Below are 24,276 nucleotides of genomic sequence, written 5' to 3' on the forward strand. Positions count from 1 at the left end.
AATTACCAGGTGGCACTTACAGCCCTAGGGAAGGCAGGTGACTGGTGCAGATAAGGGCTTTGGAGTGAGACTCAGCTGTGATGGAGTCCCTGGAGTGTTGCTTCGACCTGAGTGCCTTACAGCACAGAAACGACTTTGCTTCTCTGAGTCTCACTTGTAAAATGGGTCCAAACGCCATTCCTACCTCGTGGGATTCTTGGGAGGATGTGTAAAGTAGTTTCTTAGTAAACAATAATTGGAATTGCATGAACCCAGTTTGAGAAGGAAATAGAGAAATATTTTCCTGGCTATACTGTCTCCCCTAATACGCATTCACCAATTCCTGGTATTTCTCCTGCTCTGCTTTTTGTCATCTCCAATCAGTTTCTTATTCTGTATTTCTATATTGAATATATTCTACATTCATTTTATATTTACTAGCCACTTCAGCATGGGCTTGTTTTCCCCGGGGCCTCAGTTTTCTCATCAACAAAATGGGGACACTTAGTCCCCACCTTCTTGTGGAATTGTGCTGAGGAGCAAGTAAATTGATATTTGTATTTAGAACAGTGCCTCTGCACAGCAGTGGTCAACAAAAGGTAACTGTTATTACTATTATTTGTTTCTGGCTGTCCTCCCACGGGGACAGGGACCTTCCCCACAGCTCCCCAGGTAGCCCAGATGTCTAGTAGTTCCTTAATGACTATTTGTTGATTGACTCTGGTCTCATTGTTTGCTTCTCTTTGAAATCTGAAATCAGGCCGCCAGGTGAAACATTAGGCATCGTTTTCCTATGTAGTGGGTGCTGTCACCTCTGTGGGTGGTATATTTACACAAGGTTGGACCTGCCTGGCAGCTCACTGGAAGTTTCTTTACACCGGGGTTTCTCAACCTCTGTACTGTTGACAGTTTGGACCTGACTATTCTTTGTTATGGAGCTGTCCTGTGTATTGTAGGGTGTTCAGCAGCAGCCCTAGCTTCTCTTACCCGCTAGATGCCAGTAACATCCCCTCTCCTTGCCTCGTTGTGACAACCAAAAAAGTTTCCAGACATTGCCAAGGGTCTCCTAGGGGGACACCGGGTTGAGAACCACTGCTTGACACTCTTCTCAACACCCGAGCCCCTTAACAGTGGCACCTGATTAATGCCAGGGGCATGTTCTGAGCTCTTTCTGTGTGTCAGGTGCTGGGATGCCTGGTACATAGGGAGACTTATGTCAGTACTGTTGTCATCCATTTTCCCCAGAGCCACTTAAACGTATCTTACAGAGTTCAATACGCGAACGTGATCAGAAAGAATTAATTCTAAAAGGAGTCCAGTGTTGCCTGGTGTCCTGGGTGTTCCTGCAGGGCTTTGCAAGCCAGAGCTCACACAGCTCCTATTTCCTTCAACCAGCTTCTGTTTCTGGCCTTTTTGTTGCTTGGATTTGGTTCCATGCCGCTACATAAAGATGTGATTCCTTCTTTATTCCATTTTATGGCAGCATCACTGAGGCTTTGCATCTCTTGTCCCTGTTGCCATTGAAGTTGCTTCCCATCTTTGGCTCCCACAAGGCGTCCTGCAGGGGTCATGCTGGCCCTCCTGGGCACTCCCAGGCCCATGGGCCACAGGACACATTCTTAGAATTCCTCCCCCGCACCCATATCCGGGTGACGAGAAGCAGGGTAATTAATTGGGTAACATCGCGGGTCTGAAATCTTCGCTTCCCCAAAGGAACCTGGTGAGGTGACTGTAAAGGGCCTGTACCTTCTTCCCTGGTGTCTTAGAGAATTTTCTTGTTTTCATGGACTCCCCCGGCTCTAAGAGAAGCTAGACCTCCACCTGGGACGAGTGGGCCATGTTGCCCGGCTCCCAGCAACCATCTCCCCTCATCTGCCCCGGGCCTGCAGCCTCTCTGTGTCCCTTTTCTCCTGTCAGCCCACTTTTCTTCTTCAGTCAGCTGCTGTCAGACAGCCCAGTGGTCTTTTTGTTTCTGCACTGGCCCTCTGCAGCTGCAATTCCCCCTTGCTGTTGCAGAGCCACCCACCAGTGCCTGAGCTTTCCAGAACCTGAGCTGGGCCGGAGGGTGGGGCCCACCACACGGAGCAGCCTGAATAAATAATGCAAACGGGTTTCAGCTCGCAGAACCAGCTCCCCCTGCGCACCAGCTATCATGTAAGAGGCCGTAGACAACCAACCGGTTACTCCACATTTTCTGTGTGGTGGTTTCACTGGGTTTTAAGGGCCTCCAATCTATATATGTGTACACGTGGGACACAGCTTTCTGGGCCTGGGCCTGCCCAGGGGGTGGGTGGGGTGCAGTGGTTTCTAGTAGGGAGCTGGGCCCTGCCTCCCCCTCTTTGTAAAGTTGGAAAAAGCTTGGCATTCTTGAATCAGGAAATTCCTGTTGAGATGTTGTCGTTTTTCCAGAAGGCCTCATCCCGGCTGTGGGGGAGAAAGGGCTGCTGTGGTTGCAGTTGCCTCTAAGTTGTTGAGGGCTAAACAGTGAATTCATTTGTAAATCAGCCTCTTTTCCCTGGATTGGAGCAATTTCTGTCCTGCCAGGAGGCTTTGGAATTTGGAAGTTCACCTTTTACATATGAATGTACCTTTAATCACCAGTTCTGCATCCTGAGAGAGAGAGAAAGAGAGAAAGTTGGGGTGGGGGGCGCAGAGAGAGAAAGAGAAAGAGAGAGACTGACTGACACACTATGTATACATAGTAGGAAGATGGTTTTCTCATTTCTAGGAGAGGCACATCAGAACTAAAGATAATTTGAAGCAATAAGCAGTTATTAAAAAAACTAAAAACACCTCCACAATGCAAAGCACCACGACTCCCCTCTGGTATTCTCGCTCCAGCTAGAAGACGACTGTAATTTGCTGTGTTTATTCCCATCCTGTGGAAAACATGGCGCTTCAGTGCGCTGAAGACTTTTAGCTTAGCCGAGCTGCTAGCTGTCCAGTGTGATAAATTAGAGCCCAAAGCCCGGGGACATGAAGCCACATCGCCCTGCCCCAGACTGCTTGATTACAGAAAGGTGAGGGTGTCCTTGGCCTTGCTGGGAGACCTAGCGCGTATTAGACCCGGGCTGGCCTGGTAAGTGGTGACTCTTAGCCTGTCCTCTTGGCTTCTTCCTCCTCCCCCTGGGAGAGGCTGCTGAGGATCCGGAAGCAGGAATGTCTGCCGTGTGTGAGCCTCTGTTCTCTTTAAAAGAGAGACGAGGCCCTCTGAGCAGCAGAGCTTTCTCAATGGCAGGTAAGTGCCCCTACGCAGGGTTACCTGCCCCTCACTTGCTTTGCATCTGAGGTACCTGGGATTCCTGGTACATTGACCTTTACCCAAGTGGAGAGTGACCCTTTCGTCCCACGGCCTCATTTCCATTCCAGCCCTTCTTTTCCTGGTGTGGATGAGAAGTTCACATTCACATGCCGGAGACCTTTTAAGGAGCCCAGCTTTAGGCGAGAGCCCCCTTTCTGGAGGAGGCAGTGGCCGGCCCCACGCAGCGGGCTGTGGCCTTATCTCCAATGTTCTGTGGGTCTAGGGGGGCTGTTCAGTGTGAGGGCAAACTAGTCTCTTGAGATTTGTTTTCGCTCCTGTTCCTGGTCACTTGGGCGTGTTCCCTCCCCACCCCCCATCCTTTGCTCCGGATTTCTCATTTCTGTTCTGGGCCTGGAGGAAGTTTTGGGCTTTTGTTCCATTATGATGTAATTACTGGCTGGAGAGGGCCACAGGATTCCTGGGGAGGGAGGCCTGTCTGGGTACCTGCTCTGTGTCTTTGGGAAATGCTTTGAAATGATTAACCAGCTGCCCTGCTTTGCTACTTCTGGGAGAGCAGTGTGTGGTCATGTTTGAAGCAGGCTATGGTGACGGCTGGCGGTTCCCAGCAGGGGTGGCTGCCATTGCCCTTGGTGCCTGAGCCAGTGCAGGCCTCTGCCTCCGACCCTGCCCTCGCAGTTACCCGAGGAAACCTGGACTCTTCACAGTCGGATTGAAATGGAGAGATCATGTCCTGGGTGGATTCCGGTCTCCACTTTATGTAGCCTGGCGTTTCCATGACTTTGAAGCTGTAGCATTAATTTAAAATGCTCCTCTGAGAAACCCAGCTGTGTTTTTGGAGAGGGATAGTGTAGGAGAAAGAGGAGGAGGGGGAATGATTGTTGGTTTAAAAAAATAGCTACTGTTTTATTGAGTGTGTACTCTACCAGGTATTACACTAACAGCTACACATGAATTAACTCGTTCAGTCCTTTGATAACGTCACAAGGTACCATGATCTCCATCTTACGGAAGAATGGAGGCACAGAGAAGTGAAATAATTTTTTTTGAAGGAAGGCGCAGCTCACAGTGGCCCGTGCGGGGATTGAACCGGTAACCTTGGTGTTATTAGAACCACGTTCTAACCACTTTGCTAACTGGTCACCCACAAGTAGCTTTCTTAAGGCCACTCTGCTGGGCTGGGCAGCAGAACTAGGCTCCCCCGACCACTGCAGCACCCTGCCTGTGTCACCTGGACCACGTCTGTCAGAATCTGTGCCCCCAACCTCCCTGTAGGGTGACCACCTTGTCCATCTCCTGCCAACCAACAGTTGGTCACCCTACTGCTGTGGCCCGTGCTGCCTGTTGACCAAGTTTCTCTTTTCATTTGGGTCCCAGCAGGCTTGCTGTCGACATCATTAAGGAAATTCAATACACACAAAAACATACCACGGGGCTGGTCCTTATGGGGAAGAGCCTGGCCTTTCAGCTGGGGCCCTTTCCCTCTCTGGAGGAGACAATTCCCCTTAATGGTGTGTCATTTCCTAGACTCTGGAGAACGGCTGTGACGCAGGCACCAGATGTGGGTGGGGGTGGGGTTGCCTGCTGTGGCCTGTTGGGGAGGCCTGGATGGAGATTGGAAAGGAGTGTCGGGGGAGGGGCATGGCCATGGAGACCCTTCCCCTGCCAATTTTGTGGCCTAAGCCAGGTTTTGGTGCCACCATTTCCCAAGATTGGGAGGTAATGTGCTTCCTGGGGGCTGCCTTTGAGAGATTGGCGTTCATCAGTGAGTGACACATGATTTTCCACCTTACTTTCAGTTCCTGGAGCTCCTTGTTGACTTCCTACCCCATCCTCACCCCCTATGCCACCATCTGCAGGGAAAAGCAAAATGAGAGTGTGCTCTTAAAACACAGATTCTGAATTAGAAAGTCGTCTTATTCCAGAGCTGAGAAAAGCCCCTCCCTGGCAGGAGGCCCTGCGTGAGTTCAAATCCCAGCCCGTCCCCTTGTGTGATCTTGGGCAGTGACTTAGAGGGAAGGACACGAAAGGCATTTTGAACACTGCCTGGTACATTATGTGTAAGAAAAGAAAGTCTTAACTGTTACTACTGTGGCTTAGGAAAGCTAAGAGGCTGGGTTGTCTTGACCAAAGGCGTCTCTTAAGGGACATCTAGGAAGGGCTGAGTGGGATTGTTTCTGACGGTTCACAAGACAGGTTCGGGAACCATCTCATCCCATGCCTGGTTCCTAATATCCACAGACCTCCCAATTTTATTAAGATTTCAGTGAAATGTCACAAGGAGGGGAAAATTATGCTGCTTCCTGCTCCATGCCAAGCTGTTTTCCTGAGTCATTGCTCTGTCCTTTTCCTCTAGGCAGCTCTCCACCCTCGCTTATGTTAACTCCTTCAGCACCAGACTTATTTTGGGGGGATGGGGGCGGAAGGCCAGAGGGTTGCTGGTGGGCCAACCCAGTGGAATCGCAGGTCCTGCTATGTCACAGAAGGTCTTTCAGAGCAAAGGTGATCGCATTTCCCTGGTCATTCAGTCTGGGAGGGGGGACTTCTATAGATGAAGTGCCTTTGGCAATGCATCCTCCTCAGAATTCAATCATTAAAGAAGGAAAAAAGTTGACTCAGCTTTCTGGAAAAGGTCCGCAAGGCGGCTTTGTTGCCATGACTACAGCAAGGTTCCCCACCCACCGTTCTATCCCCACCAGAGGCCTGGCCCCCACTGGAGTGGGTAGGTTTTCAAGCCAAAATGCTGACCTGATGTCCCATACCTTCCAAGGACGCTAAATCCAGCCAGCGTTGCCCAATTTTTCTCCCTGAGAGCCTTCACTGAAAGCCTCTGCTGTTGACAGATGTGTCTGTTGTTCGGAACCTATTAAATTTCTACTCCTTGGATGCAGCTGCCGAACTCTTTTATCAACCCTGGAGGGAGTCGATATGTTTGTAATCAGGAACAGAATTGGGGTTTTTGCCTTTTGCTGAGACTAGAAGGTCAGCCTTGGGTCAGATCTCCCCTCTAGCCGAGCAGGACCCTGGTTTCCCCGTTTGTTTCTTGGTGGGTTCAGGCAAAGCTTCCTTCCCAGCTCTAAATGTGTTCACTTCTAGTGATCCCCTTCTCCCTCTCGATCCCCTTCTCCCTCTCCCCACCCCCCCACCCATTTCCCATGGAATTCAAGAATTTGAAAGTTCAAAAGGGACTTGATGACCCGCCAGCCCTGTACTTTTTAATCTTTACTGCTGATGACACCTTTGAGGAGGTGCAGTAGGAATGGCCCTTCTTCCCAGGAAATTGCATCCATGTCCAGAACGTGGATCATGGGTCCCTGAAGCACATTCATGAGTTCCAGGTAAGAAGTTCTGATCTGTTTGCTTTCTCCACTCGCCTCGCATTTTACAGGTGTGGCCCTGGGGTCCTGAGAAGTAGGGAGACTCTCCTGGCGTCGTCCCCTGTCTAGCTGTGTTTATTCTCTCGCCACGCCTCCTTGCTTGATGGGCTTCTATTTCCCCAGTCCTGAACCAACCCCACAGGTAGCTGTGGGAAAGATAGGAGGTCGGTTTAACAGGGTGAGAGGCTTGAGAACTCTCGAGGCTTGAGAACTCCGACTCTACCCCCCAAACACACACCCTAGAGCATCTCAGACTAGCCTGTAACTGAATCCTCTAGACGACTTGTTAAACCCCAGATGGTCGGGCCCTTCCCCAGAGTTTCTGGTTCTGTAGATCAGGTGTGGGCCTGAGAATGTGCTTTTCTCGCAAAGCCCCAGGCGAAGCCGCTGATGCTGCTAGCATGGTGGGGTCTACACGTCGGGAACCCGTCGTCCCAGGGATTGCAGCTGCAGGTGGGGAACTTAGGCTGCCCAAGAAGGAGCTGGTGCCCCTTCTGGCTCCAATGGCCGACGAGGTGTGGGCTGGGCAGTGCTGTTACCCATCACGTCCATGTCCCAGCTCGGCAGTACCTACCACACCTGGGAGTGTTGGGGAGTCTGGGGGGGTGCTTTTAGTTGTCACAGTGTTTGGAAGTACTGGTGGCAGGAGATGGAGGGGGTCCTCGCCATGAAGGACTTCCAGAACCCAGTACTGAGCGATCCATTGAGAAACATCGAAATGCACTACTTATTTTTCCCCCCAAACATTCCCTAACTGTCGCATTGGTGTGTCTTGCCTCATGTCCTTTTTCTTCTTTCAAAATCTACCCACAAACGGAACAAAACATACAAAATCAAAACATATCCCAGTTGCTTTCAATTTTTGCCTAGTCAGGATGCCGTTTCTCCTGGGACACCTCTCCTTGGAGTCCCCCAAACACCTTCAACACTCATACTCTGACCCGGGAGCGAAGATGTTTGGGTTTACCAGATCCATGTAGAACAAATCCCAAACACCTTCGTTTGGTCCACAAGCCTGCGTGATTGGCCCCAACTTTGTCCACCTGATGACATTTTTTACCCTGAATAAGGCCTCCGTCATTTGTTCATTACTGGCTTTGGTTTGCACCTGCTGCTCTTTCAATGTGAAACAGAACTTCCTAAGGACTTCATTATTTATTTTATTTTGATAAAGTTGTCCAGGCACTTGGTAAATATTAAAGTACACAAGGTAACACAGTGAAAAATAATCCCTTCCCCCAACTCCTGCAGGGTCCTCTCCCCTGAGGCAACCGCCAATCTCCATTTGGAGTTCTATCATACTTTCGAGTTCATCCAGGAATATTCTAGGCTTATGCAAAAAGGGAGACATAGATGTGATATTTTGGGGTGTGTGTGTGTTGGTCTGTTCATGGTGCTGCTTTTTTTACCTGCTGCAGAAGCTTGGAGATTTGTCATACATCGGTCACCATGATTGTCATTCATGTAGAGGTGCCTCATTACTCTTAACGGCTGCAGAATATTCCACTGTATGGCTGTAATGTACTATTAGACCAATCCTCTATTTGTGGATGTTTCAGTCATTTCCAGTTTTAGGTACAGCACACACCGGAATCGTCTTGCGTGTGCTTTGCTCCCCTGTGACTATGTCTGTAGACTGTGTTTCTAGGGGCAGGCTATGAAGGAGAAAGGGAGAGTTTCCCCGTTGATGGTGGAGTGGGGTGAGGACTCCTGCCGGAATGGAAGGGAGGTTTTCTCTGGGGAATGGGCCCATCCCCGGCTGCAACTTTTAAGTGAGTTTTCTCACTAACTAGCTGCTGTGTGCCTCTGGGCCAACCCTTTGGGCTCTCCTGGCCTCCGTTTTGATGTCTGTGGGACGATCCCCTGAACTCTGGGGTCTGTTCTCCCTCAAGGTGCTTGTGGTTAGCATTTAATTTCCTCTCGGGGCTGTCTCAGCGTGGCACCCTGAACATTTGTTCAGGATTTTCCCAAAGCCTGTCTGGCGAGACCGGAGAGTTCTATCATGCGGACTGGATTTTGTGACAGCCATTTATTGTCTTCCTTTGTGAGCCTGCCAGAAGACGCTCCTCCTCTCAGTCTAAAGTAAACCATGAGAGGCCTTGCCTGTGGCCATAGTGGACCCTGTTCATCTGCCCCCAGCAGCTCCTGTCCAGACTGAGGACTGTGACACACAGCACAGCCTGCATGCTGGGACTTGCTTGAAAGTTAAAACTGGAGGAGGGACGTCGTCAGGCTGCCTTTGGGGGATAATCATCTTTCCGGATTCCACATTCCATCCCATCCCATCACCTGTGCTCTCGGCATAGCTCTCTCTTCTGGTGCCTGTAGCTTTCAGTCCTCAGAATGTAAGGTGCGCCCGGAGGCCTTGCCAATATATCATCCCTAAGCTAACAAGACAGCCATCGGGTATGGAATGGATTCACATCCTTGCAGGTGAAGATTGGATCCTGGTGGAAGTGTATATGTGTTTAAATGAGATTCTGGGAGAATTAAAATAGAGAAGAATGGGTTGACAAAGGTGGGGATTGGCATTTTCCACGTGAGAAATGGTGAGAGTATAATTTGTGTTGGTCTCTTTGGAGGAGAGTTGCAAACATAATGCCTCCTGGTGGCCGGGCCATCAGTTTCCGGTGGGTTATATTCTTTTCGCATAGTTACTCTTTGTTAGCCTGATATACATGAATAAATGTTGTCTTCCACCAAGTCTGTTTGCCTTTGTTTTCTTAAAGCATGTGGTCTTCCTGGTCTGTCTTTTATGGTTTCCTGCTTTTGCCATCAGGAATGGATGTGGAGAAGAAATATTTCTTTGGGATGAGGGCAGTACCTGTGTCCGTGTGACAACTCGTGGTAGCTAGGTCATGGCCTTGTCAACAGGGAGACTGTAGGGAAGGGTGGGGATTGTGGCAAAATGGACAGCACATTTCCATCTAAAAATGGCTGGCTGGTGTTCAGATCTATCTGTTGCCATATGGTCCTGATCTGTTTATTTTATTTTATTTTATTTTTTTTTAAAGAGAATCCAAAAATCTAGGTTATTTTATGAAGTCTTTCAATTTTTATATTTTGGCAGTGAATTAAAGTTTTTTACAAAAATGCTATGTAGGCCAAAGAAAGACTGGTCTCTGAAACAGGCAAAGAAGAGGCGGGTGGGTAAGTGTATTCTAGGAGGAACACTAACATGGCATTGGGGGCAAAAATGCATCGTGTCCCACACACCCCCTCCCTGAGGAGGCCTAGGTCTCCCTCACTGCTTTAAAATATGTGGCCCTGTGTGTCTCTTTCAGATCCTGGCTCCACAGAGAGAGCGGCCCAGAAAAGAAAGTTCCCCAGCCCTCCGCATTCTTCCAATGGTCACTCGCCACAGGACACATCAACAAGCCCCATGAAAAAGAAAAAGAAACCCGGCTTACTGAACAGTAACAATAAAGAGCAGGTAAAGGGCCACTGGGAATGGTGTCCTCACCAGAGGGACAAAGGCTGCAGTGGCAAGCGCTGCAGCTCTCCGGGTTTTTCTAATAGCCAGTGTTTAGCAAGCTGCCTTACTCTGGCTGTCATTTGCATAGGACAAAAAGGGCAGCTCAGAATGGGCCTGTGTAGAAATTTCTAGTGGGTTTTCAGATCTGTTTGGGGGCCAGGGCAGTGATGCAGACGAGATAAAGATATTGTGCTGTAGGGTTGGGGGCTTTTCCTTGGGTTTCTTTTTCACACTTGAGGCCTGTTTGCCCTGAGGATTGTGGCCCGAGGATGTTTCCCTCCTGGGTCAGGCCAGTAAGATGGTTCCCAACTCTGCCTGGAGGTGTTTGTGTGGCTGAGGCTTGCTCCCTTCGGTTCTCAGTTTTCTCATCTGTAAAATAATGGGTTTAGGTCAGCAGTGAGAGACAGCTGTTCTCCCCACCCATCAGTCTCGGTGGACTTTGGTAATTGGTTGCCATCCCTATCATTTTGCACAGACACCCCCACCCTCCCTGGGCAGCCAGGAGCAATCCACGAGATGTGACCATCTATTCGCCATCTTGGATCTTGCCTAAGAAACCTTATAGCTTTAAAATTCTCTGAGGTAGGCTAGACATATTTCCGATTAAAAAAAATGAGAGGTGCTTTAGTGGACCCTGAGGCCAAATCTCCTAGCATCGGAGGAAACGGGATACCCATTGGTTCTGGTACCACTTCAGCTAGGATACCTCGGGCCGGGTTCATGCATTTCATGTGTCACAGAGTGCCGAAGTGGGCTGTGGGGATTTGAGGTTGAATAAAGCAAGATTACTGCTTTCGTGGGAAGAGACCTCGCAACGGTTAAATGCCCAGGACTGTGAGAGGGATACGTGTCTGCACACTAATCTATTTTCATTCTCAAATTATATAGCAGAATGCCAGCTCTGCTTTAGCTCTGTAGCTGTGGGCAAGTTAACCTCTTCGTGCCTAGTTTTCCCATCTACTGACATGGGGACAATGACATGTTACTACTCCTTTCACAGGGTTGTTGTGGAGATGAATTGAACTAAATGACATAAATAGTAATAAAAAGGAAGCCAGACTAAGTAGAATCACCACACAAGCTGTACATGAAATAATTCAACAGCAGCTCTGGAAATGTCCTTAGAACTGCGCTGTTCAGAACGACAGCCACGTGTCACGTGTGGCCATTGAGTACCTGCAAAAGGCAAATGTAACCAAGGAACTGAATTTCTAATTTAATTGAAATTTAAGTGGCTATCTGTGGCTTGTAGTGCAGGTGTCAGAGAGCGCAGGTCTAATGAGTCGGGAATCCCATTGTAGGAGAAGAAACTTGGTGGGTCCTACATAAATGTTTTGGGGGATTGCAATTTGAAAAACACATCATAGTATTGGTGACAGTAATTCAGAAAGCGGCACTTGCAGGGGGTGCCGTGTCCTGGTGTGAGCCCTTTCCTGTGTTACTCTTTTTTGATAATTTTTTATTGAACTATAATTGACATTTGACGTTATATTAGTTTCAGGTAGCTGCGTTAATCTTCATGTGTATCATAACTGTGATTAAGGGCTGTCATCATCTCCATTTTACACATGAAAACACAGAGGTTCAGAGAGGTTAAGTTGCCTCCTCAGGCTTCACAGCGAGTAAGAAGCTGCCTTTGGGCTGATCATTGTAGACAGTTCCCACATTTTCTTCTCTTCCTTCCCCACCCATGTGTTAATACCATTTCTAGAACCCCAACCTCCGTGACCACAATGATGTGTTTGTAAATCTGTGTCCTCCTCAGTGCTAGCAGCCTTAGAAAAGTGGCCAGTGTCCGGCGGCTACTGTCGCCCCAGAGTTTGACACGGGGTGAGCTTATGAATACAGAACGCGCTGAGGATGTGGAAAATAGCAGAGTGTGGATGACTGGACACAGGGCGTGATTATGGTCCTGAGTAATCCGTCATCTGTAGTACTGATAAAAGCGTTTACAGACCCGTGGCACCGGAGGGAATGTGTTTCAGACCTGGAGACCTGGCTCTTTCTAGCCCCACTGCATCTGGGGAACTCGCTGTGTGACCTTGTCAGTTGCTTTCCTATCTCTGAGCTTCAGTTATATTGTAAAATAGGGGTTTGGACTAGGACCATCATAAGGTTGATTGTAGGTTTGTTTTTCAGATCTAAAACTCCCTGGGGCTGAACAGCCAGGAGTTGGCAAAGGAGAAATAGCTTTAGCTGTAAAGAGAAGAAACTGCTGACCCCGACTTCGTAATTCATTGTAGCATATAATGTTTGCATAGAAAGGGCAGTCTCCCTCATGCACGATCTGCTTTCCTAAGGGGAACTTAAATCCTTTCTTAAAAAAAATTCTTCTGGATATGTTCTTTTCCTTTTCCATTCCCTTTCCTGTCCTCTTGCTTTCTGTTAGAATTATGCAATTAAAAAATTATGGAAGTAAAGCCAAATTGTAGGTCGCAAATGCTGTGTTTGACCAACATAATATAACTTCAATCAATTGCCAACATGTGAAGATCATGAGATTTCAAATAACAGCTTGTATTTCTAGGTTCTTAAAAACTCAGAAAAATCCAGCAGTCGCTGGAGCTGAGTTAGACCCTGCCCCCTTAGACGCAGGGACTGTGTGCTCTGGTTTTTCACACTCCCCACTGCTCCCTATAATGTCGTATGCTGCCTGCTTTGCTCATTCCTTCTGCCTCTGGCTCTCTTAGGAATTTGACTTCTTTTGATGATTGGCATATATCAAGATTCTCTACCTCCTTCCTCTTTTTCTTCTAATTTCCTTTCTGTATTCTAGGGTTCGAAAAAGAAAGCCATTCTGGCCTTATAAAAATAAACAGACAAAAAACGTACTTTTCCAATTTTTGGTAGAGACCTTTTATTACCAAGAGGAGATGTAGGTTGAGTTTTCAGACTGGAATCCTGTTTCACCCATTTTTCATATATTGGGAATTCAGTACTTTCAGGAGAGTTTTAAGAAGAGCTTTAAAACATTATTTTTAGGGGAAAAAGTATTCCAAGGCTTATAATTAGTTTTTAATGCCTTCTGGTCCAGTGCTTTCACTCCTAAGGAAAGGTTTGAAAACAAGTTGGTGCTTTTTCTTGTGACTGCAGCGGGGCACATCCCAAAGCCCGGAAGGATGCTTCTGGAATTTTGTGGAGGAGGGTCAGTTTGCCAAATGCCCTATAGTAGATGGGACAAGAAATATCTTGTCCCCAAATGACATTAGGGCCGTTAGTGAAAAATACCACTCTTATCTTAGAAGGTTTTCTCCTTCCTCCTTCCCTCTCTCCCTCCTTCCTTCCTTTCCTTTTGTCATCAGGATTGAGAAAGAATCTGCGAACAGATTTGTACAAAATGACCTTAGGTATGCCTTTGATCTAATATAGCAAAAAGTCATGGGGGCCCCTCTTTACCTCCTTGAGTATAGAGTTAGTGTGTATACATATCAGACACGGGTGGGCTAGGACTTATTTTGTTGAGCTCAGGCGTTGTCTTAAACACTAGAACATTTCACAGACATCCTCTGTTGAACGGGAGCAGCGTATTAACAATGGAGCCCGTTCAGGAGACAGCAGGAATGCCAGCGTCTTCTTGACATCAGGCAGCACTGACCGAGTGTGTGCGCGCCTAGCTGCCTTGGTCACTGGAGCGGAATGTAGCTGCCCCTTAGGGTGGGCATGAGCTCTGCCCCTCCGTGCTGTGTCCCCAGCCTCCAGGCTGAATGCCAGTGCCATTCCTCACACTCCAGGGCTAGGCACTTTGTCTTAGAGACATATTTTGCAAGACCCATACTTTTATCAAATGCAGGAGAACAAAAGCTGGAGCAAGGGCTATTTTCATTTATGTATGATACCTACGCGGCCCCCTGCAGGAATTTGAATTTGCAGCTCCCCCATCCACCCGACATGTACCCTGTGTGTACACATAGCTCGAGCACCCATTGTCTGGCTCAGGCAGACCAGGTGTTGGCAGACTACAGCCTGAGGGCCAGATTGTGGCCCAGAGCCTGTTTTTGTAAATAAAGTTTTATTGGCCCACAGCCACATTCATTCATTTACATACTGTGCATGTTGCTTTTGTGCCGCAGTGGCAGAGCTGAGTAGTGGGGACTGAGACCCCACGTGACGTGCAGCGCCTCAGTGATGTACTAGCTTTATAGAATCCTTTGTAGGAAAAGTTTGCCAGCTCCTGGTGTAGACTCAGGTATTCCAGAAATGAATGAACAAGCCTGTCTATTTTCTTGTTAAGCCAACCTGTGGAAGAAGCTGGGAAATAACCTTTGCTCACAGAGCCTGCAATTATCCTCTCATAGCACAGGTTGCAACCTGTTAGCCTTACCAGCAAGGCTGGTAACACACCTTATACATGTGGGGGAGGAAAAAAAATCATAACTCATTTTACCTGAAATGACTTGCTTTTCCTTTTTTAAATGTTCCATATTTGTTATCAGATTATTTTGATGGAGCAGGAAACATTTACAAGGAGCAGATAAGGCAGGTATCTGATGGACATGGAGATTACCAGGGAGCTAGTTCTTGGCAGCAGTTGCTGCTTCAGGAAAGGACAAAATCTCCTGAAAAGAGATTGGAGCAGCCTGGCACTCACTCCCCATGATGTCCCAGGAACACCCACCCCCAGCCAGGTGTGGGAGGGGGCAAGAACGTGGGGGAAACTTAACTTTGGAACTGACAATACCCTGCCTTCTACTGATAGAAAGGACTCGGGTGGTCGCTTAGGGAGATTAGCCGTCATATTCGATTCTTCCAGTTTTGTTTAGATCTTAACAACTCTTCCTGTCCTACTGTTAACTTAACTGAAAGGAAGTCGGGCACTGAAATATGCTGCCCTGCTATCTTGCAGAAGCTGCAAAAGCATCCTGGAAGACCCCACTCAGGTTAGAAACAATTCTGCTTGCTTTCATATGCACACTTGCATTTTTCAGCAGGGCTTTCTCCTCCTCTTCCAAGCCCCCAAAACAACTCAACTATTTTCCTAGGCAGATAGCAGACCCTCCACATTAGTGGCTCTTAACTGAGGGCAGTTTTGTCCCCCATGGGACATTTGGCCATGTCTGGAGACATTTTTGGTTGTCACAATTTGGTGCAGGGGGGAGGGGGGAAGGGTGCTACTGGATATAGCCAGGGATGCTGCCCCCAAAGCAAAGATTCAAGCCCCAAATGTCACTAGTGCTGAAGTTAAGAACCTTTGCTCTAGAAGCTGTTATCTTTTCATGTCTCAGTCTATGATGTTTCTAGTATCTTACTCATTTTCAGATTTTTTTTTCCCTCCAGCTTTTTTCATTAAGCAGGAGTTATTTTTGAACCACAAAGAATGTTCTCTGAGGGGGTCACTCAATCAGCAGAATCTCTTCTGCACCCAGCATCTTCTTATATGGGTCATAGGGACAAGAGAACATTCTGTGACACCCAGGTTAGAGGGCTCTGGGCTTGGGGCGTGGTTAGATAAGTCTTTTTAACCTAGTTTTCTCATCTGTCAAGTAAGTCTAATAGTATCTGTACTGAGTCCTCCTCTGGGTGGTTGTGAAGATAAAAAGAAGATGGGTGTGTGTGTGTGTGTGTGTGTGTGTGTGACAGTATGTTGAAAACCATCACATGGAAAGAATATCGACACGATGATTATTCTGCGAAACCCAGGTAGAGTGTTCTGCCTTAAACTTTGAACTGAAACAGGGAAATCACTGGGCTCAAGAATTAGGCAGTCACCCTCAAAAGAGCCTTCGAGGGATGAGTTAACAAGCATTTGCTAAGTAAGCGTCTGTGAGACTCTCTATCAAGGAATATAGACAGAGCCGGCATTTTGAGAACATTAAAACCTCACAGTATAAACAGGAACAAGATCTGGATGCCTGCGCCCTCTACCACTCTTTTCCATTATCCTTGGGGTCCTAACCATTAAAATAAGGGAAAAAGAAAAGTAGTGTAGAAATGATAGATGTGAACAGACAAAACTGATGTTACTTAGAGAATAAGATATTTTCCCCCCCTTCTTCCGCCTCTCCCTCCCCCCACTCCGGTTCAAGCTGTTGTTTCTCAGTCTAGCTGTGTAAGACACAGCTCCCTGGCCCATGCTGGTATTATGAGACTTGCACCCCCCAACCCCGAGTCGGTCGCCGGTCATCGGTGGGCCACTCATAGCAGCTCTTGCTGGCTGCTGGCCACTCACGCTTGCCGCTGACTGCTCATGACAGCACACGGTCACCCACGGCAGCTCACGCTGGCTGCTGGCCACTCACGGTGGCACATGGTAGCCCGCGGCAGCACTCAGCAGCTAACCGCAGCTCACGCCAACCTCCGGCTGCTCACGGCAGCCCAGCTCCAGGGAGAGCTATTGTTCACAGTCTTAGCTGTAGAGGGTGCAGCTCACTGGCCAATGTGGGAATCGAACCGGCAACCTCAGTGTTAGGAGCACAGTGCTCGAGCCACCGGGCTGGCCCGAATAAGATTTTTTAATCAATAAGCTATTATAACTGTTGATGTGAGGTCAATATTAAAAAATCTAACAGTGTTTCTATGTACCAACAATAACTCTTTAGAAAAGAGAATAGAAAACGATCCCACTCACAATGGTAACAAAATTTATGCAATCTCTACCCAGGGTGTGAGGTCATTGTGGAGGAAACTGTAATGTTTTAAACGAAGGACAGCAAAAAACCTTGTTATGCAAGGAGGTTTATTCAAAGATAGGGACTATCTATGGTTGTGGCTAAGCTATTATCCGTGGAATTAAGGCTCAAGTGGGTGCGATTAAGTAGCTTTCTCAAGGTCACACGGCCAGTCACCATTTTGATGTTTACCAGCAGACTTTATTTCTCATGCTTCCTAAACAATTTCTTTCTGGTTTCTGATAGACATTTCCTTAATAAGTTTCTTTTGGGTGATTTGTGTGTGTGTGTGTGTGTGTGTGTGTGTGTGTGTTCAGTGTGGCTTTGCTCGATTCTATCATTTATCATTAGAGAAATGTTTCTCTTGATATTTTGGGATAGGAGGGGGTCAGGCTTCCAGGAATCGGCCACCTAGCTCATCTTTCTGCCACTGTTAGTTTTAAGTGGGTGATGTGGCTCTTAGTAGATGAGGACCGCCCATGTTTTAACAATCACTGCATTAGGAAGGCCCTTGCTGGCTCACAGTCCTTTATCCTTGATGCATTTGGGGTAGACTTAAAAAAATGGGTGCTCATTTTTTGGTGACTCAAATCCAATTGATCTATTCTCCAAAACCCTGCTGTTGAAAGAATCCCAGGGCAAACTGCAAACTGCCAGGTTTTTGTTGGCTTCGTATACTGACACTTCCATGCATTGGGCTCTTAACTCTATCAGCAGTATCAGTAATGATGGCACTGTGTTAAATGTGTATATTAAATCATCCCATTTAATCCTGACCACAAAAAAAAGTGAAGTTAGATATTGTCATCCCTATTTTACAGATGAGAAAATTGAAGCTGAGAGGTTAAGAGACTTGCCCAGGGTCATGCATCTGGTAGAGATGAAATTTGCACTCAGGTGTACCTGGGTGGTAGCCATTGTGTTATCCTGTTCGGGCTGCCTGTTAACTCTCACTAGACACCAGCTTTTCAATCTACGTCCTCTTAAAATAGAAGAAAGAAAAAAAAATCTTAATATCTAATGACTTGTAACCTCTGTATTTAGTGGAGTAACCCAAGGTAGCCTTTTAATGAATGTGTGAAATGTAATTTTCTTTTGTTGTTATTGATGTCTTTGTTCAAATTCCCTTTGAGAATGCACATTTGTTTTGAAACCAAACTTGTCTTTCTTGCCTACATTTCAGTCAGAACTAAGACATGGTCCGTTTTACTATATGAAGCAGCCACTCACCACAGACCCTGTTGATGTTGTACCGCAGGATGGACGAAATGATTTCTACTGCTGGGTTTGTCACCGGGAAGGCCAAGTCCTTTGCTGTGAGCTCTGTCCCCGGGTTTATCACGCTAAGTGTCTGAGACTGACATCGGAACCAGAGGGGGACTGGTTTTGTCCTGAATGTGAGGTTAGTTCCTGATGAATGAATGCATTATCTGCCTCGTTGCTCCTCCTTTCTCTTTCTTCCTTTTATTGTTAATTCTTCAAATCATCCAGCTACGTCGAAAAGAGAAATTTCTTGCCTTCCACCTGCTCTGTCCTGGTTCAGCCCCTTTTTGGACCAGCATTGGCAGTGACCCCCAGCACTGCGGCTCTTAGACAATGGCGCTGAAAAATTGTTTTTGATTTCCTCTTGAGTCTTTGGATCCCTTTGGAAGATCTGCAACCTTCTCTGATTCTTCTGTGATGAACAGAAGAATCTTAAGTTCTCACTCTTCAGAAGTGAACTTACAAATAAGCCTTTCACAGTTTGCATAGTTTGAAAAGATCTCATGCTTCTTCCCCCTTCTTGGATGTTGTCTCCTGCGACATCATTGAATCATCATTGGCAGTAGCCAAACTCCGAAGACCAATTTTGGTTGTATGTTCGTGTGGTTGCCATCTGATGCTTTCATTCATGGAACAACTATTTCTCGTGTGCCTCTTAGGTGCTAGGGAATCGGCACGAATTCCATTCTTTTCAGGATAAAAGGACAAAAACCAAAATAAACAGTTATGCACAGCGTGTTAGAAGAGGACTATTCTGGAGAAAATGAATTGAAGATGAGGAACGGGAGTGAGGAGGGTACAGGGTTTCCATTTTGAACGAAGAGGTCCAGGAAGCCTTACTGAGATTTAAGAGAGACTTGAAGCAGGGGTTACCATGTTCACTCTTCTGAGGTGTCTTCTCTTCTTGTACAACATCCAGCTATGATGCTTTTTCAAAATGCTGAAAGTAAGAATGTCGTCTACAAAATCATTTAATATATTGGGATGTCACTTGGCTTCAAAGGTATATTGGAATTAGATCTCAAGCGAGGGAAGCTTTCTCTGTGTGCAATGGGAAATCCTCCCAGTTGTCTTTAGTGGGGGGAAAAGGCAAGCTATAGGACTGTGTGTGGCAGTGCTTTTGTGCAGGGAAAGGGGAAATATCTGAAAAGAAATTAGGTACCAGTCTCTGGGATGATGACATTTTCATGGTTGTTTGGCCCCTAAAATTGTAGAAGATGGCCATCCGTTACTCCTTGGGGTACTCTTGATGGAGAGATGGGTAGGACCCGCTTTGCTCAGCGAAGCCCTCTTGTTCAGAACCTCTTGTTCAGATCTCATTCTTCTACATTTAATGTGGGAATTGGAGCCTTCATCTATTTCCTTTTGTCTTGACCAACCCTTCCCTTCTTTAAAATTATTGTCTAGTAATTTTGCAAAACAGATGGTGGCTCAGAGAAGATGTTTTTGCTGCAAGTGATAGATCTTGATGAAAGTCAGCTGAAACAATAAGGTTTTATTACCATGTGTACAAAGAACCCAGAGACAGGGCCAGGCCGCAGTTTGTTCCGAACCAAACTTTATCCATTCCATCATAGAGGTTATGTCTCCTCCCTCACGGTGCTAGGATGGCTGCTGGGGGTTTTCTTACATGTGGCTAGACGAAAATCCCCCTAAGAGGAGAGTCGCTCCTCACATTGCTTGTTTGTTTGTTTGTTTGTTTCTTTAAGGTGGGCACAGCTCACAGTGGCCTACGTGGGGATCAAACTGTCAACCCTAGTGCAACTAGCACACGCTCCAACCAACTGAGCTAACCGGCCACCTCCCTCACCTCCCTTTCTATCAAGTAGAAGGACTTTGCTCGTTAGCCTCCTGCTGACTTGCCCTTGGGTTCATTGGTCAGGATTGGATCGCCAGTCCTCATGCAAAAAAGGCTTGAAAAATGCATGTCTGGCATTTTTAGTCTCTATTGTGGCAACCAGGCACTGCCAGCCAGGAGGAAGGGGTCAAAGGTGTAGGACAGAGAGGAGCTGAATGACAGTTTAGCAGGCAACCCAAGTGTTCCGCTATGGTTGGTTACCTGGAAATGAACAGGCATTCAAACAAACAGGTGTTCGATGTCTAAGGTTTCAAGCCCTGATTTTCTTCTGGGGTGAATTGGTAGGGCAGTCAGCTGGGGAGACGAGCTGTTTCAGGCTCTGGTAATGAGACACTTGCGTCATGTACTGTTTTCAGCTTCTGAACGACTCTTGTGTTGCCCTTTTCCTCGACAACCAACCAGACACATCTGAAAGTTCCTTTTGGACGATCCAGAGATAGGAAGAAGGGAATTGAAATCCAAATAAACTTTTCTCAGCTCTCCCTACACAGATGGTTCAAAAGTGTTTCCTGACTTCATCAGACTTTGCTATTTTTGTTATTGCTGCTACATATGGATTCTGAAGCTCTGAGATGTAGTACCAGACTTAACACAGCGCAATCCGGTTTTAGACATTTTCTCTGAGCCCCTTTGATGGGAATTTCCCTTACAAAATGACATTTATTGTCCATGGAGATAGACAGCTAGATTGTGCTTCTCGTGTAGTTTGCCAGAATGTCCTGAGTGGGTTCATATCAGTGTTGAGAAGACGATTAAGTCATATTTATTATTAGTTCACTACCATCCCTTGGATTCTTCCCTTTCCATCAGTGATGTCATTGAGTTAATGCTTTGTCATTTTCCCGAAAGATAGTCCAGAACCTTGAAGAAGATCAAGATAAGTGGCTTATTCATTATATGAAGAGAGCACCTGAAACCACCAGTGGCCTTTCCTTTCATCCCATTCTTGAAACCCAAGGCTGTAATAATGATGACTTGTGGGTTTCTGCCTACCTATACCTTTCTGAGATTATGTCATCTTCATGAGTGAAAAACACTTCCAAATAGAGTAATTAGTGGATTGGTACGCTTCTTAATTTCTATCTACTCATCCAGTGTGTGGTGAAGTAGATTGGAGTCCTTGTCAAGCGAAACAACGCATCTCATTTGGATGAAAATTATTTTTTTTATGTGTGAGCTTACTGGACCATGAGGAGAAAAGGGAAATGAGTACCCAGATAGTAACTCCTTTTCTAACCGGACGTTTGTGTGATTTTGACTTTTAGAAGATTACAGTAGCAGAATGCATCGAGACCCAGAGTAAAGCCATGACGATGCTCACCATCGAACAGTTATCCTACCTGCTCAAGTTTGCCATTCAGAAAATGAAACAGCCAGGGGTAAGAAGAAGGTTCCTCTTGGTAAAAGTGTGAATGGAAACGAGTGACTTGGGTTTTTGTTCTGCTAACATCTTATTCTGTGTAGCCTTAGCTTTTCAGACACCTGTGCATACCCTTTGGGCCTTCATATGTGCCTGAATTCCAATATCTCTGCAAAGCAAGGTACGATGGCTTTCAGTTAATTCTCTGCAGTGAGCAGCACTCTGTCCCCAAGGACTTTAATTGGGAAATGACATATAGTAGAAAGTTGGTAGGATTTAAAATGCTGATGGGTTATGGAGTAAAACCTAATACCCCATCGGGTAAGGAGCAGTTTGGTGTTCCTTCTCGCGGGAGTTAATAAAAATTCCCTTGCAATGAGAGAGCTGAGTACAACCCGGTTTATTTTGATCAAGGTCTGATGATGGAACCTTCAAGTAAAACTCAACCAGTGAGATATCCCACGAAGGGTGACAATTTGGTTAATTCTTTCAGTTTTGAAATGGGATTTGAAGTACAGCCTTTGCGCCTTAAGGAAAATCTGTATGTGAAGCAAGGCTGTCCCATTCGGCTGGTGAATTGTGTATCTCTCACCTGGTTCCCTCCTGAGTCCAAGTCATGTTGTAGCCATGGTGCTTTTAATTTTTTGTGTGTTAGTTTTCAGGAAGATAGCAATAAAAATACCTTGCTTTTAAAAATAATTCATATGGTAATGTCAATATACCGTGTTTCCGCAAAAATAAGACCTAGCCGGACCATCAGCTCTAATGTGTTTTTTAGAGCAAAAATTAATATGAGACCCGAGATTATATTATATATTAAAGACTGGGTCTTATAGTAAAATAAAACGGGGTCTTATATTAATTTTTGCTTGAAAAGATAAGATGCATTAGAGCTGATGGTCCGGCTAGGTTTTATTTTCAGGGAAACAAGATAATCAATATATTATGGCATTTTTCCTATAGAAACTTGAGGTGTAGCCAGATTTCACCTTCACCCTCAGTCAAGTTCAGAGTTCGGGACTAAAGTAACTGATGGTGGATTTTTCTTGTTGATATTAATACACAAGAACAGGCCCTGTTCTTTGCATATATCTTGAAAAGAAAATAAAACCAGAGCACACTCTGGGCCCGTGATTGTTGATAATCAGGGAGAATTAGAAGGGGAATCAATTTGGAGCTCCTCAAGGTCATTCTTTGTAGAAAATGATAGAACCCTATTGTCTAAAAAGTAGTCTCGTTTTTTTATTGTTTATTTTTATTTTTTAAAATTTATTTATTTTCCCCCTTCTTCCGTTCCCCCTGCCCCTCCACTCCAGTTCCAGCCATTGTTTCTCAGTCTAGTTGTGTAGGACACAGCTCCCTGGCCTATGGTGGTATTATGAGCCTTGCGCTCCCCCGGCTGAGGCAGTCGGTTGCCAATCGAACTGGCGACCTCGGTGTTAAGAGCACAGCACTCCAACCACCTGAGCCACCGAGCCGGCCCGTTGTCTCCATTTTTAAAGTGCCTTGTTGGCATTAATGCTTGATATTCCCCAGCAGTGACGGGCTTGTGTTTGTGTGTGTGCATCTTTTCTCTTATAGACAGACGCATTCCAGAAGCCTGTTCCGTTGGAACAGCATCCCGACTACGCGGAATACATCTTCCATCCCATGGACCTTTGTACATTGGAAAAGGTTGGCCTCCATCAAAGAACCTCACCGTTGTAGCCCACAATTGTCGAGATGACGAAGAATCCTCCCTCATTTTTTGTGCCCTATCTCAAGTTAGATGGCTTCTCTACATTTCCTCTGCACCATTTTTAGTTGGGATGGAAGAACTCTTGACCCCTCACTTCTCCTGTGACCTTCTCCTGAGGATTGCACTGGAGTGTTGAAATCTACCAATAAGCTCCAAATATTACCTCGGCTAGTGCTTCTGGTTTTTTTATCTGAAAAAGTCATAGCTTCTAACCATTAGCGGTTTGATGGATTTGAGCCTTGCCTCCTCTTCTCTTTCCTTTGGAGGTGCTAATAATGGGAGCAGTAGGAAGGACAAAGAGAAAATTAAGTGTCGGGGAAAGCTTCAGATTAGTAATAAAGATGTGGCTTTGTAGAGCTTGACTTATTCCACCGATCAGGATATTTCTTTAATGTCTGAGGGTGTTTTAAAAGTTCATGCTAAGACTCCATGCTGAAAATTAATACTTGTAATATTTGAGATTGTACACGACATCCTGGTGCTGATTTTCAAATTGTTGGCACCAAAATATGGGTAAAGAAAGCATGTATGAGGAGAAAACATTACTTCATACTGTGCGTTCCGATGACCCCTCCCTCCAAACAATAAATCCAACCTGCTTTGGAAAATTTGCACACACCCTCATGGTATTAAAAAAAGGCAGGGTTGGAATCTTAGCTTCATAAATTAATAGCTTTGGAACTCTGAATAAGTTCCTTCACATTCCCATACCTCACTTTTCCTGTCTGTGAAATGGGGATGGTGATAGCTGCTTCATTGAGTTCTCAATCATGAGGCTTGTGGGAGACTATTGCAAGTATAATAAGTACCATATATATATATATATGTCTGGGTTCATTGGATTAGCTGCTTGATAAATGACAGCTGCTGTAAAATGAGGAAATTCACGTTAGTGTGATAAATTCATTTTTATAGAGTTGTAGATCTCAAATATAAGAGCATCTCAGGAAATGAGTAAAAGCATTCATTAATTTGGCAAATGACAGCTAAGAAAATTACGTGGGGGACGCAGGTGTTGCTGGCTCTGGCTTGCATAGACTCACTGGTGTTTATGCTCTGGCTTCTCTCCCCAGAACGCTAAAAAGAAAATGTATGGCTGCACAGAAGCCTTCCTGGCTGATGCTAAGTGGATTTTGCACAACTGCATCATTTACAATGGTGGTGAGTGGCTTAGGTGCCTCCTAAAGGAGAGAGTGTGCTGTGTTGACCATTCTAACACCCCTCTTGAAAAAGGCGTTGTCTCTTTTCATGGCCTCTTTTCATCAGGGCCAATAGCTGAGGATGTTTGTGTATAGGTTGCTAATATTTGTGAATGGGGGGCGGTGACTATGTAGATTTTAAGGTAGGAGCTAACATCCAGAG

General features: G+C 46.1%; 1 protein-coding gene across 28 annotated transcripts in view; it reads left to right on the forward strand.

Annotated features, from left to right (window-relative positions):
• Positions 1 to 24,276, forward strand: part of ZMYND8 (zinc finger MYND-type containing 8) — a 121,750-nt gene that overhangs the window by 33,147 nt on the left and 64,327 nt on the right. For 18 of the 28 annotated variants that reach the window (XM_033094351.1, XM_033094349.1, XM_033094354.1 and 15 more), the window contains 5 exons: positions 9,900 to 10,048; positions 17,879 to 18,097; positions 21,082 to 21,195; positions 22,758 to 22,850; positions 23,988 to 24,075. In XM_033094351.1, the coding sequence (XP_032950242.1) occupies positions 9,900 to 10,048; positions 17,879 to 18,097; positions 21,082 to 21,195; positions 22,758 to 22,850; positions 23,988 to 24,075 (663 nt within the window). Of the gene's footprint in view, positions 1 to 3,113; positions 3,218 to 9,026; positions 9,049 to 9,899; positions 10,049 to 17,878; positions 18,098 to 21,081; positions 21,196 to 22,757; positions 22,851 to 23,987; positions 24,076 to 24,276 lie in introns of those variants that run through there. The other 10 variants (XM_033094364.1, XM_033094362.1, XM_033094367.1 and 7 more) reach the window with 3 other exon arrangements.

This window comes from Rhinolophus ferrumequinum, chromosome 23, assembly GCF_004115265.2.
Source record: "Rhinolophus ferrumequinum isolate MPI-CBG mRhiFer1 chromosome 23, mRhiFer1_v1.p, whole genome shotgun sequence".
Classification (NCBI taxonomy): domain Eukaryota; kingdom Metazoa; phylum Chordata; class Mammalia; order Chiroptera; family Rhinolophidae; genus Rhinolophus; species Rhinolophus ferrumequinum.